Source organism: Pelodiscus sinensis, chromosome 14, assembly GCF_052426305.1.
Source record: "Pelodiscus sinensis isolate ZL-2025 chromosome 14, ASM5242630v1, whole genome shotgun sequence".
Taxonomy (NCBI): domain Eukaryota; kingdom Metazoa; phylum Chordata; order Testudines; family Trionychidae; genus Pelodiscus; species Pelodiscus sinensis.
This window is the reverse complement of record NC_143065.1, coordinates 45654381-45669536: the sequence shown is the minus strand read 5'-3', so window position 1 is coordinate 45669536 and position 15156 is coordinate 45654381. Positions and strand designations below refer to the sequence as shown.

The 15156-nt window shown below is 45.2% G+C and overlaps 1 protein-coding gene across 1 annotated transcript in view; it reads left to right on the top strand.

Annotated features, from left to right (window-relative positions):
* The window catches only part of CTDSPL2 (CTD small phosphatase like 2), a 100239-nt gene that overhangs the window by 71481 nt on the left and 13602 nt on the right, over positions 1-15156 (top strand). The window contains exon 9 of the mRNA XM_075896797.2: positions 14666-14728. Coding sequence (XP_075752912.1) covers positions 14666-14728 — 63 coding nt within the window. The remainder of the gene's footprint in view (positions 1-14665; positions 14729-15156) is intronic.

Below are 15156 nucleotides of genomic sequence, written 5' to 3'. Positions count from 1 at the left end.
GTCGTCTTGTAATATGAGTAAAAACCACATAGCATAAGACGCAGACATAAATACCCCCGGAGGGGGGAGGGGGCGTGGTAGGTAAAAACATGGACAACCCTCGGGCTATATTTGCTAATTTATGGTAGTTCATGTCTGGATACTTTTTTGGCCCTGTCCTTCTGTTTTTTCACTTCTCCAGCTGGGTATTTCAGTTTTAGGAATGCTCTATATAGATCCCATAGGTGTTTGTCTCTGTCTGTGGGATTGGAGCAAATTCGGTTGTATCTTAGGGGCTTGTCTGTATACAATAGATTGAGAAATGTATCTGGGATGGAAGCTGGAGGCATGAAGGTAAGTGTAGTGGTCAATAGGTTTCCGATATAGAGTGGTGGAAATGTGTCCATTATATAATTGTACTGTGGTATCAAGGAAGTGAATTTCTCATGTGGACTGATTCGGGGTGAGGGTGATGGTGGGGTGGAAGTTGTTGAAATCCTTGTGAAATAGTTAAGTCCAAAGCTGACTGAAAAGAGTTACAAAGAGATCTCACAAACTTTGATGATTGAGCAACACAAGGACAAATGGAACTCAGTACTGATCATGCAAAATAAAGCACAGCGGAAAATATAATCCCCACTATACATACAAAATTGATGGTTTGCTACACAAAAAAGAGATCTTAGAATCATTGTGGATAGTTCCCTGAAAACATGTGCTCAATGTGCAGTGGCAATCTACAAAGTTACCAGCATATTGAGAATCACTAGGAAAGGAATAGATAATACGAGAGAAAATATCATATTGTCTCTCTTTAAAGTTATGGTATGCCCATATCTTGAGTATTGTGTATAGATCTGGTCTCCCCATCTAAAAAGATATTTGTTGGATTTGGAAAAGGCACCATAAAGGGCAACACAACAAATGATTTAGGGGTAAGGAATAGCATCCATATGAGAGAAGATTCACAAAACTAGGAATTTTCATCTTGGAAAAGAAATCACAAAAATGGAGGGGGAGGGGTGTACATTTGAGGTTTAAAAAAATAATGAATGACGTGGAAAAATGGAATAGAGAATGTTATTTCCTCCTTCACAAACATAATACAAGGCACTCACCCAATGCAATTTATAGAAGAAATTATTTCTTCACGATCAGTCTGTAGAATTCTTTGCTGGGAATGGTGGAAAGGCCCAAACTGTAACAGGGGTTAGGCTGTAGGAGGGAGAGTGTGCACTCCTCCTGCCAGCGCTGGCCTTCTGGCCTTGTTAGTCCTGGGCCACCTCGTCTGGGGGAAGAGGTGGGGTGGGACGGGCAGAACAAGGTTGAGGAAGGGGTGAAGCAAGAGTGGGAAGAGGCAGGACTTGGGGTGGAGGGAGATTGTTCCAGCCCTTCCCCAGGCTGGGGGGGGGCACATAGGGGTGCCTCCCCTAACTCCCCCCCTCACCAGTCGTCTCTGCTAATCTGAGACCACAAACACTAGAATGCTGTAATCCTATAGGCAACTGTTGATCTACTGGATCGTGATGTCTGTATAAAAGGTCTATTCAGGTGCCTGATGAATTTTCTTATGCCTGACAAGTCCAATTTGGGATTGACACAGCTTGTTACAGGTTTCACAGATCTATGTGTTATTTGAATTGGAGCCCAAGATTACTGTCTCTTACTTGCACAATAAAGTATGGCCTCTTCTTTCTTGGATTTGCTTTCATCCTCTGGATTGAAGCCATTTCACGTTGAGCTGCACTTAGTGTGGGATGTTCCCTTCAGATGGATGGGTTTCTGTGCATGCCTCCTGAAAATTTTTGCATTGGTGTTCAATGACATCTAATTTTTACCCATGTTGTGATAATGCTATAAAGGGCAACCCCGCTTCCTAGAGTTATCTTGAATCTCAGTATACAAAAAGTTCTTAGGGATATGGTCTCCCATTCTCCTGATACAACTGAGCTACTGCAACCTCCTCTTCTTGATACAGGTTGAACCTCTGTGGTCCGGGACACTCTGGTCTGGCAGATAATGCTGGACCGGAGAGCCCCAGTGGCAGAGGTTGCTGGTGGCTGAGAGTGGAGCTGACCAGAGGGGCAAGCTGGGCAGCGGAGCCTATGGGACCACTAGAGCTTGCAAGGCAGCAAAGTCTGCTGCCAGCAGGGCAGCAAAGCCAGGGGGGCTGCCAGAGCTCATGGGGCAGCAAAGCTGGTAGGGCAACGGGAGCTCACAGGGATGTAGAGCCTGCAAAGCTGCCGCAGCTGGGAAGCCAGGGGCAGTGGTGCCAGGTGGTTTGGGAGAGGAGCCCACTGGGTGCCATTGTCCAGGACGAGCGAGTCATGTCCTGAGGGTGCTGGACCCGGGAGGTCCAACCTGTGGTAGTTTCTAAGTGTCCCTGTCTGGTGCGCTCTAGCACCTCTGTGTTTGGTGGTTTGTCTTCCCACTCTATTTTCAGGACCTTTTCCAGGCATTTCATGTGGAAGCTGGTTCAGTCTTCTAATGTAGCAGATGTAGTTCTGAACCAGTAAGCACGGATGACAGCACACAAGTCTCGTAGGTTTGCATCTTCACCTTAGGCGATAGGTTGCTGTTGTTCTGAGCAAGGCCTGGGGCTTGTGGGCTAGGCAGTCATTTTCTATTTTGTAGTTGTGCAACTGGGTATTCCTTCCCAACTGCAGTGCGTTGCATTTGTCCTGGTTTATTAAGATCATTTTGAATTCTAAAAACACTTGCAACTCCTCTCAGATTTGTAAATTCTTCTGTAAATTTAGAACATAAGAACATAGGAATGGCCATACTGGGTCATAACAAAGGTCCATCTAGCCTAGCAGCCAGTGCCAGGTGCCCCAGAGGGAATGAATAGAACAGGTAATTATCAAGTAATCCACTCTGTTGCCCATTCCCAGCTTCTGACAGAACGTAGAGACACCATCCCTGCCCATCCTGACCAATAGCCATTGATGGACCTAACCTCCATGAATTTATCGAGTGTTTTTTCTTTTTTTGGACCCTGTTAAAGTCCTGGTCTTCACCACATCTTCTGGCAAAGAGTTCTGCAGGTTGTGTGAAGAAATATTTCCTTTTTGTTTTAAACCTGCTACCTGTTAATTTCATTGGATACCCCCCAATTCTTGTGTTATGGGAACAAGTAAATAACTTTTCCTCATTTACTTTCACCACACCATTTTATAGACCTTTATCATATTCCCCTTAGTCATCTCTTTTATCTTCTATATATTTGAGAGTTTGTCTGTGAGCGAGTGAGTCTGTCCGTCCATCTGTTTGTTCAAGAACTCCTTCTAAACAGTAAGAGCTAGAACCACCGAGTTCGGTATGCAACTTCCTTTTCTCATAACTCAAAGCAAGGTAAAGATTTGCTTGTGCCAGGACAATGGGATGTCCCTGTAGTGCAATTGTTTTCCATCACACAGAAAGGCTGCTATCAGGAACAGTTATACTGTGTAATGACCACAGTGGACCACAGTGAGGTTCCCCCATGGCCAGCTTTGGGGAGCCGCCATCTGGGCAACCAAGTCCTTGCCTGGGCAGCACGGCCCCTGCTGCAGCCAGCCCCAGGGAACTGCTGCCCCAGGAAGCACTGCCCCCGCTGTGGCCAGCCCCGGGGGCCTCTCCTGCACCCCCTCCCTCACACCCATTCCCCTGCCCCCAAACCCTGACTGCTGCACTCTCCACACCTTCAGCCCTGAAGGACCCAAGCAATGCCAGGTAAGTCTTCTAGTAAGCTTGTACATCTGCTCTTTATGCCACTATCCAAATAATTGATGAAGATAGAATTGGACTCCAGACAGAATCACATGGGACCCCACTTAATAGGCCCAGCCACCTTGACTCTGAGCCATTGAGTATGGCTTTCCAACCAGTTGTGCACCTATCTTTATAATAGATTCAGCTAATATTTCCCTTGTTAGCCTATAAGAAGATAGTTGAAGTCTCCTTCACCACTGAGTCCTGTGCTTTGGATGGTGATGTTAGCTATTTATTTTAAAAAGCCATAACAACCTCTTCTTTTTGGTTAGATGGTCTGTAGTAGACCTGTGCCATGACATGAATTCAAGTTGTTCTTCAAGTATATGCCTCTTTGTGTGCTCTAACATAGGATGTTCCTGTGCCTTTTTGCACTCACTTGGAGATTTTGGGAAGCAGTGTTCATGAGTCCACACCTGCACACCATGCTCTAGTGCTAAGCTAAATACATGGAGGTGCAAACCTACCGCCACTCCAATTCCTTCTGCATAATTTTGTTCAAGATGCATCTAAGCAATGTCTGCTCTTAGATTTAGTTTCCTTGCTATTGCTTTGTATTTTGTTTTAATCTGTTTTTTTCCAGTGTTAATATTTTAGCACATTTATGCTTTTTTTGGGGGTGGGAAAGTTCCCACGTATGATCCCTTTGGCACGGGGTCTTCACTTTCAGCATTTGCACCTTGTTTCCTTTTCCTCCCTGGGTTATTTCCAAGATCCCAGGCTTTAAAATCTTCAAGACCTGCCAGATGTCTTTCCCCCTCAGTGACAGGCTTTCAAGTATGAGTGCTGCCTTGGAGAGTCCTGCGTCCTAAGTGCAAAGTCTGCATTGGATTCAAAAGCAGATCTTCCTGGCTGAGGGAAGACAGGCTGAAGCACTTCTTGTAGCATGAGACCCCGGGGGCTGAATTCCCTCCCTTCCCAGCCCAGTATACTGGCTACAGTGTACCAGTACCTCCAGTCTTGTCAAGTGAGGACCATGGTTCAGCTTCACAAGTGGAACATTTCAAGAGGAAGAGCCCCCACTCTCTGGAGAAAGTCCAAAAGAAGAGTTTGTTTCCATGTCTCCACCCAGTCTGTCCTCATCCCTTTTCGGGGACTGCTCTCATGAGGTACTGCTCATTGAGCAGGTCAGCTCTCTGCTGGCATTAGAAGTGGTGGGGGACAGTTCTGCTGGAATACTGGGGTCACAGCTTCTGCGCTTGGTAGTTCTGGTACTCAAATCGGAGGGAGAGATGAATTGATCCTCAACTTTGTGGCCTTAACAATTATTAGATATGAGATTCCAAATGATTGCTCTTTTGACTGTCATTCATGCGTTCTCAGAAGGACTGGTTTTCTGCTCTGGGCGGGTATGCTTCTGCTTCCATTTGGCAATTCTGCTGAGCCATAGGAAATACCTTTGCTTTGTAGTGTGAGAGTGCCATTTTCAGTACGTCGGCCTGCCATTCACCTTCTTTTCCACACCCTGTGTTTTCATCAAGTGCATGGTCATGCTTACTGTCACAGGAGAAGGGGAATCCACATCCTCCCATCACTGAGTGACTGGTTGCTGAGGGGAAGATTCAGAGAGAACGGTCTTATGTCAGCACCACATCTGTGCCTCTTTCTAAACACCAGAAAGTTGATGTTGGCACCCACTCAAAAAATCGAGTTCACTGGAGCCTTGTTCAAATTGACAAGAGCAAGAGCATTTTTACCAATTGACCGCTTTCAGGCAGTTCAACATCTCTGCCTCAGTCTGTAATCTCAGGCTGCCACAACAGTCTGGATATGTCTGAGCTTGGTGGGCCACATGTTCACTTGCATGCAGGTGGTTCAGTTTGTAAGGAAGTGCCTCTGCCTCCTTCAAATGTGGCTCAACATGTTCTGTCACCTCAACCTTCATTCACTGGCCAGGCTGGTTCATCTTTCTCCACTGGTCCTAGACTTCTTACAGTGGTGGACATGTCCATAGAATATTTGCCTGGGAATTCTCTTCACTTGGCTCTCACCAACCAAGTCGGTGTTTACAAATACTTCTCTGTTTGGTTGGGGTGCACAGCAGGACTCCTCGACATGCTCGCTCCATATCGAAGCCATCCATAATGCATGCCATGCCTTCTCGGATTGTATCAAACACTCAGTGGTTCATATGCTCACCAGTGTATCAGGTAAACAAAAGGGGGAATCAGTCTTGAGGTCCTTGATTGACTCTAGGCAGAATCTGGCCCAGATCTCACAAGAAAGGGCCCTCCTCCACTGTAACATTCCAGTTGATGACCTCAAACTAATGGCTACTTTGACAATGTGATCATGTTACATGAAAACTCTCTCCTCCAGCTATTTGGGGGTCATCTTCATAGTGCTGACTTCATGGATGACCCAGCCCTGGATCACGCACAGAAAAAAATTAGCAGGCGCTTAGCGTCCAGCTTCACCTTCTTCCCCCAGTGCCTCCTGTCTCCCTTGGTCCTGTCAATCAACTCCTCCCCATCCTTTCCTGTGCCTCTCATCCACTACAGTCAGCTATTTCAGAGTGTGCAGGCGGTATCGGGGGAGGTGTGGTGACATGGCACTGTCAGGAGTGGGGCTTTGAGGAAGGGGTGGAGTTGAGTCAGGGCTTGGGGCAGAGCAGTGGTGGAGGCTTGCAGAAAGGGGGCGGGAGCCAAATGGGGGTTGAGCACCCCCATGGCCCAGTAAGAGGCAATGCCTGTGTCTCCTATTTTCAACCTGCCTGGGAGCTCATTCAATCAGGTGGATGTTGGAGGTGGTTTCAACATGGTATTCCATAAAATTCTATTTCATCCCTCCCAATCCCTCTTCAGGGACCCTTCTCAAAGGGGTCTCCTGAGGTAGAAGGTCCCATCTTTCCTGCTCCTGAGGTGATTGAGCCACTTTCCCTAGAATTGATGGGAAGAGGTTCTGTTCCAGGAACTTCCTGGCCCCCAAGAAGGTAGGTTGGAGACTGACCCTGGATCTCAGGATTCTGAATGCCTTCATTCTTTTGTAGCAGCTCAAGATGCTGTCCCTAATCACAATAATTTCAGCCTTAGTTCCTGGGGCTGATCTGTTGATTTCAGCCTGCAGGATGTGTACTTGTAGCTATGCACTAGTCCCACAAATGCTTCCTGTGATTCATCATTAGCACAGATCACTACCGGAACCATACTCTTTACTTTGGCCTTCAACCAACCCAAGGGTCTTTACAGAAAGTCCTCTCTGCAAGCATAGCTTATGTGCACCAAAGGGGAATAACTGTCTTTCACTGCTTGGACAATTGGCTTCCCAAGGGTTGCTCAGTCTCTAAAGTCTGGTCAAAAACCAAAAGGTCTTTGCCCTTTTTCATTTCCAGGGCCTTTGCTTGAACCAAGACAAATCCACCCTAACACCAGCATAGGGAATAGACTTTATCAGAGCCACTTTAGACTCCTCAACTGTCAGAATCTACTACCTGCAGACAGGTTCACCATGATGGCCAGTCAGATCAGTATACTGTGTCCATCTGCCTTCAGTGTCTAGGAGACATGTCAGCCTGCACATTTATAGTGCCCCATGTACAGCTATACCTCCTTTGTCTTTATACATGGCTCAGGACTGTTTACTTTTTTAACAGACATGGCTTCTCCTAGCAAGTAACTCTGCCTCCAAGACTACTTGACTCTCTCAGCTCATGGAAGCATCCTTGCAAGATTTGCCTGAGTTCCCTTTTCACTCCTGCCTCCATTAGGGTCATCACTATGGACTTCTCTCAGCTAGGCTTGGGCTGCCCACCTCCAGATCTCAACAATCCAGAACTAATGGACACCCCTCCCACCCCACCTCCTCACCATGAGGCAACCCCATATTACTGTAAATGTAGATGTAGCCATAGTTGTCACTGGTGCACTTAATGGAATAGTTCTTAATTCTGATGGGTAGAAAGGTGTGGTGTTAGGTGTCATGGTATCTTTAAATGCTCTGGCCTCAGATCCTAACCATCAAGCCTTTTCTCCTTAATAGAAATATATCATTTCTAAAGGTGCAGTCAGCTTCTTAAGGTCTCAGTTATAAAATTTTCGTGGCTGTAAACTGAGTTATTGGCCAGTACTTCAGATGTGCCTAACACAAAGGAAACCATTTGCAGTTGAGCATTCATAGCTTCCATGCTTGTATTGGTGTAATTTGTGTACAATGGCCAGTTAAGAAGAAGAAACTTCAACTAAATATTTGTCAAAATAAATAATCTGAACACGTATTTCTAATTCAGCCTTTGCTGTTTCATATATCCTTCAAAAATGTAAAATACAGGGATTTTGTATATATCTGTGATCTATGGATGATAAATCTGGGGCATTCAGAGTTAAGTTTAAAATTAAGAAAAATCCATTGATACTTAGGTATGGAATTGCACTTAGGAAACTGAAAAAAAGGAGTAGTTATTTACTTGTTGTCATAATCAGGTGTGCTGACCAGCACCCGGTGACTAATGGGTTAACTAATGTTTCCTGTACTTAGCCAAATATCGGGTGATCAGCCAATAACAATACAGGTAGGAAATATCAAACTAGAAAAAAGGAGTTTTTCTCTTTGTTTGAGATTCAGAGCAGTTTCTTCCAAGTACTGAGGGAGATGGGAGACGCTTCTCTCTCCAAGAACGGACTTCTTGAAATATGTAAGTAGGGAAAAGTTTAGATAGTCTGTCATGATTTGTTGTTTTCCTTGTTTGGGGATTTGGAAATAATGTCTGAGCTGTTAATTGTGTTTTCTTTTGTAATTAAGGCTTTTAGCCCAGAGGCTTTCCCTGAGTATATCAGTTGGTGGCTCTTTCCATCTAGATACTTTACTATGCTTGCAACTGTAGTTTTGTTTTGATAATAAAAGTTTGTTCTTTTTTTTCTAATTAACCGGTATTGGTTGATTATTGTGTCCTTAGGACTCAGTGGCTAGTTACAAGGGCAGAATCCATTGTTGTCCATTGTAGAGTCCATCCCTCTGTTTTTCCCAACTTCAAGCAAAACGGAGGTTGGAGCAGGGGGAGAGTTTTACCTTAGGAGGGAGATATCCCAAGTGATTTCTTCCCTGTTTTTTGTTTGTTCATTTGTTTGTTTTTGGAATTACTTGGGTGGTGGCAGTAAATTCCCCAAAATCTGGGTATTAGGATTTTGGGGGGAAGTTTTTGTACCAGAGCCTGTAGAGGCAAGGTTTTGGAGTGCTCTTGCAGACCCCCAACTCCTGCATTCATCATGCCAGAGTGGGGAACAACCTTGACACCTGTACAGTAACTTGAATTCCTTAAGATATTTTGTCCCCATAGTGCTGCATCATAGGATATGATGTGTGTGCCTGTGCACTCTCAGTAAGAGATTCTAGATAGCAATATGGGTCTGCACTTGCACTCTCCTCCTGCTCCAAACCCTAACTGTCCCCCTGCTCCAACCTCCGTTTTGCTTGAAGTTGGGAAAAATTGAGGGATGGACTCTACAATGGACCCTGCCCTTGTAACTAGCCACTGAGTCCTAAGGACACAACAATCCTTGTGCTCCCGTGCAAGGATATCTAGGGAGGCCTGAATCCACAGCTATTCCAGTTCTTTCTGTTACAAAGCACAAAAGATACTGTTCAGGGTGGAGGAAGGACAGAAGTTTGAGCATTCACAAGACAAAACAGGTTGAAGAAATAAAGTGTACTTACCTGTAATCAGTGTTTTTTGAGATGACCACGCATGTTCATGGGTATTGCGCCACCTTCTGGTAGAACTTGCTTTTGGCAGTATCTGCTTACAAGGCTGTCTCAGTTTATAGACTCACCGTTGGTGCAAGGGGGTGGAGCGTCCTCTCCGGCTCAATTCTTTTCACATAATTACAGGATACTGAGTGAGAGGTGAAAGAGGATAGGAAGAGTGAATATACAGAGCCACTCGAAGGTAAATAGCCTTCATTTCTTCTTTTTCTGGATATGCATATTATGGGAAAATTGATGAGCAGTGCTGAGACTATCTTGGAGATGGGAAAAGAGCCCTAGTTGAATAAAGACTGAAGCACCAACTTGCCAAGCCCACCCAGCGTCTGCTCTGGAAGCTAAATCCGGAGGGTAGTGCTTGGGGAAGGTATGTAGTGCTTAATGCTCAGGCTGCAGCTTTGCAGATCCCAGCAGCTGGCACCTGCCTTAGACAAGCAAAGGAAGTAGCCACAGGTAAAGTGGAATGTGACCCAATTAAAACAGGCACCACATTAGGTATAAGCTGAAAATCTGGTTTAAAAACGACTATGTCGTTATGAAATTAAATAAATAAATGGTGGATCATCCTTGAGTTCATTCTGTTCATTCGCTCTTTTGGCTGATGTAATGGCAAAAATGAAAGCTGTTTTAGGGGATAAATGATGCAAAGAACATTCATCCAAGGGCTCAAATGAAAATGTTATCAACATAATTAAGACCAACTTGAGGTCCCAAGAATGGACAAGGTCTCTGAGAAGAGGATGCACATTCAACAGACCTTTCACAAACTCTGTAACTGAAGCATGATCAAACAGCAATCTGCCATCAACTAGAGTATGGTATGGGGAGATGGCTACCAAGTGAACCTTTAATTGTAAATTAGATACACCTTAATTCTTTAATTACATCATATGTTCCAGAATAAAAGGAACAGAAGCTAAACATGGAGGATCAAGCTTCCTTGCATCCATTCCTGCAATCTAGACTACTTCCAGTAGTAGTAATTTCTAGTGAGCTATTTCCTAGAGTTAAGCAATATGTCCTGCACAAATGAAGACTATAAGTGCAGACTGAGCCAGAAGATCTGATGATGTAGAGAAATATGAAAATTCCACCAGATAGCTGAAGGAGATCTGTAACCAACTGTCAACATGGCCAAACTGAGGCACTGAGTATTATCTCTGTCTATCACCATCAGACCACTTCCCCTGTATCATAGAAAAGGGCCTGGAAAAGACAGATCCCTTTTGATTGCTCTAGAACAAAAAGGCTGACACTTCCTGTTGACTGAAATGGTTAACTTTTCCATAACTGTTGAGATGAATTGCACACGTGCAGGTGCATGTGTGTGTTGAGCATGGTTGCCAAAAGAATTTCTCTCAGTGGTATTCCTTGGGTCCATTCTGGTGTCCCTGGGTGCTGCTCACTTGTCCATAGTGCTGGTATAAAGGCTCTGCTGCCCCTGCCCCCATTCTGTTCCTTCTTCTAGCCAATTTCTGATAAGAGGAGTAAGACTTGGGTTTTGGAATGGACATGTGCAAAACATCTTGAAGAGTAACCCCTTTTCTTCTTCAAGTGCTTGCACTTGTCCAACGCAGTTGAATTGATGATGGGCTGGGAGAACATAGGCATGCTGGCTGGAACACAGTCCAGCCAAATCTGGCATTGTCCCTGGCCTGCTGAGTTATGGTGTAATGAGAAGAAAATGGTGCACTGAGAAATAACTTTCTGCTCTGCAAAAATCCTGAATAGGAACCTGTGCTAGAAACACCACTGAAGATGCTTGTGCCCTTGTGAAGTAAGCAGTTAAGATGGGTGGGGGTAGAACACCTGACAGCTTGTAGCTTATGTGGATACATGATGTGATCCATGATGAGAGTCTCTGAGTTGATATGGGGAGACCTTTCATCCTGTCTGCAACCACTACAAACAACTGGGTGGATTTCCAGAATAACTTGTCATGAACAGATCCATGATTTGTCGACCCCATCTGGAAAGGGCTTCTGGGAGGCATCTCTCTCCTGGGGAGATCTGCAAGCATACTGTTTTTCTCTGCCAGTTGTATTGTTGTGGGGGTAAATGTGGTGGATGCATCAATCCCTGACTTAGTGAATCCGCATAAGAAGCGGTGGAGTGAGCAACCTCATTTGTTGATATAATACATTGTGCATGTATTAATGGACAATAAATTGATAATTTTCCCATGATTAAATTGTTCAAGTGTACTCTCTAGTCCTTGGTTGACACATCTGAAGTCACTGTGCAAGATAGAGCTGGAGGAGTGAACTCTTCACTTTGAACATGTTGTTCCTGTTTTGACCAGCAGTGTAGGCTGCTGTTGTCTGGGACATGATGAGACACAATTGAAGACCATATCAATTTGGACTAGATATAGGGATGTCCAGTGCTGCAAAGGAAATATTGTCAGATGGACAAATGGAGTCTCATAGGTAGTCGCTGCTCTGTGAACCTCCTTGAGACTCAGGAAGAACTTGACCATCAATGTTGTGCAACTTCATATTTTCAGTAGGCATTTGAGAATCCTATCATCTGGCAGAAGAGCTCTCCCTGCTGTTGAGTCCAATATGGGACCTGTAAAGGGGATCCATTGAATAGGACAAAAGACTGGTTTGAAATACTGAGGAAAAACCCTAGACCTGAGAAGAGGTTAATTATGGTAACTGTGGCCTTGTCCACACTTACTGAGAGATTGGTGCTGTGGGGATCGATCACCTGGACCCGCTAAATCAACCACTAATCACTCTCCCATCAACTCCAATACTCTGCCAGATTGAGAATTGTAAGGGACATTGAAGGGAGTTTCTCCTGTTGACCCCCTGCAGTGGAGATGCTGTGGCAATTCAATTTAAGGTACGTTGACTCCAGCTATGCTGTTCATGTAGCTGGAACTGCGTACAGGTGGCCTCCGACTTGTGACGCGATGGGCTCCTGGGGAAGTGTCGCAAGTCGGGGTGTTGTAACTCGAACCCTCATTTACAATAGGCATCATGCGCCGTCCTAAATGCGGGACAAGGATGTAAGTCGGGGTTTTTTGGCCCCTTCCGCGCTTACAAAAATGGTTGTAACTGCAGGGGGTTGCAACTTGGGTGGTCGCAGCTGAGGGGCTTCCTGTACCTTGGTTCAACATTGCCCCCTAGAGTAGACCTAGCCTGTGGCTCAGCGGGTCCTAGCACTCATCTGGCTTCCGTAGCCAATTGTCCAAATATGGATACAAGAAAATATCTGCCTCCTTAGATGTGCTGCTACTTTGGAGAGGCTCTTCATAAATAACCAGACTAATGGAAGCACCTTGTACTGGAGATGATGCCTGGCGACCATGAAACAGAGGTACCTGTTGTTGTGATATGGAAATAAGCATCCTTTAGATTGAGTCGCAAACCAGTCCTTGATCAGTAGCAAAAGAATTAGGAATGCCAGGGTCGTCATATGGAACCGGAATTTCCATATGTACTACATTTCCAGATGTAGTTTAGAGGAGGTGCCAAAGTGTTTCCCTGCTGTCTCTCTCCTGCCATGGCTTTCACTGCTGCATGTAGCCGCACATCGTAATAGGAGGCAGTCTGCTGTGCATTTGTAGCTACGTAATAGCTCATCTAGTCTTAAGTCTAAAAAAGTGTGTTTTCAATACCTGACTGTGCAAAGTGATGTGTAACTGTCTTAGATTCTGGTACTAGCAGGGGAATTGTGGTAAAAGTACACATTTCAGCACTATACTTAGACAGTTGGCATTTCAGTCCAAACATCTTGGTGTACATAACCCAGTGACCTAACAGTCACAGTCCATAAATGCTAAGAGCTGAGCTTGATAGCGTACTTGAAGGATAATTTCTTAGACCCTCAACGAATGACTCCAGTAGAATGCAAGGACAATGAGCAGCATCTACACAGCTGGTTATTTTCATCTGTTGGAGACAGTGGCCTTACTCCTTCACTTGATAGGTTTATAAAGATTTCATTTCGGTTCTCTGTTCAGATGGCTACTTAGTTGATTACTACTATGGTGATTGGTACCACTATATTGGGGTGGGCAACAGGGCCTCCGCAGGCTGGATCTGGCTCACCAAATGGGTTGATCCGGCCTGCAGAGGTCCTTGCGCTCCCCCGCCCCTAGGCCAATCAGGGCCTAGGTATGGGGGAGTGCGTAGCACATTGACTGAGTGCCGCATGCCGGAGGGCAGGGAGCAAGGGGAGCATGCAAAATCTCTCCCACCCTACAAGAGGCTCAACACTTAGAATCACCTGTCGGGTGACTCTAAGCGTGGTGCTCCCTTGCAGGGCAGGGGCAGACTTTGCGTTCTCCCTCCATCCCCAGGCCCTGATTGACCGGGAGCTCAGGAGGGGAGTGTGTGAAGTCTCCTCCCACTGCCAGATGTGTAGGCACCTAGAGGGAGCCACTAAAATCTAGCATCACAGGGCCACTAGTATATGACATTTTAAAATCCTGTCTAAGAAGTAATCCGCTGAATTCAGTTTTAGATTTTCTGCAATTTTCAAGATGCAGCAGCTAAGATGATGTTGGGTAATGCTCATGGTTTTCCATTTGACCGTGACATTTCTTTTGTGTGTGTTTTCAAGTAGGTAATTTTGCATGTCTCCTAAATGTGTAGTGATGGAGATATTTCTTCTAGCCTCCATTTGAGCAAATATGAACCATTTTTCTTTTACATAATTTTGATAAAGGACATGGGGTGGGAGTACAGAAAACCTGTCTCATTTTGGGTCTCCTTCCATGATTTTATGTATATAATAAACGTTTTACTGGTTTATTAGGTATGCTTATTCTTTTGTCAGCCTGAGGCATTTGAATTGATGGAACTCCTTTAATTGGCTTCTGACACCAATATATCAGATGTGTAATTCTTACTTGAAGAATGCCATTGAGAAGGCTGACTTAACTAGATATTGACACTCATCATCTTGTAATGTGTAGCTGCTGCCTGATGGACAGTACCTGAAGCAGATTGAGGGATCAGAATTGCAAAATACAATTTTTAGTTAAGAAATTGCCTGGTTCCTGTATTTTAAAAATTATTTCTGATTGCATCATTTTCTAGTTAATCAGTTAAAGAGCACTTTACAGTTTTACCTTTTCACTCATTGAAGAGTTGACTGATGTTTGCAAGTTGGCTGAAAATATTTTTGAATGCACAGACTATATAGCTTCAACTGTCCCTACAGTAAAGCCACTTTGAACCTTTGTGCGTATTGTATTTAAATCTGTTTCTTATTTCTTTAGGTTTATGTGCGGTTAAGGCCGTTCTTCAGAGAATTCCTGGAACGTATGTCTCAGATTTATGAGGTAACTAGAAGATTTATCTGGTGTTGCTCGGGTCCTTCAAGACAAAGGGGTGGGAGTGGAGGGGGTGCAGGAGTCAGGGCAAGGTTTTGGGGATGTGAAGGAATCAGGGCAGGGGGCTGAGGGTGTGGGTAGTGCAGGACTCAGGGGAGGAGGTGTGGGGCTCCAGGCAGAGTGTGTGTGGGGTGCATGAGTCAGGGCAGGAGGTTGGGGGCTCAAGGCAGGGGCTGTTCAGTCCAGCTGACAGCTGCTCCCAGGCAGTGGGGATCATGCTGCCTGGCCAAAATTGCTCCATGGGGCGGCAGGGGCCGTGCTGCTTGGCCAGCAGCTGTGCTACGGCTCTTTGGGGTGATGGGGACTTACTTGCTTGCAGCCCGCTGTTGTCATTCTGGAGTATAACTGTCCCCGGAATCACAGTCCTGTCTTTCCAT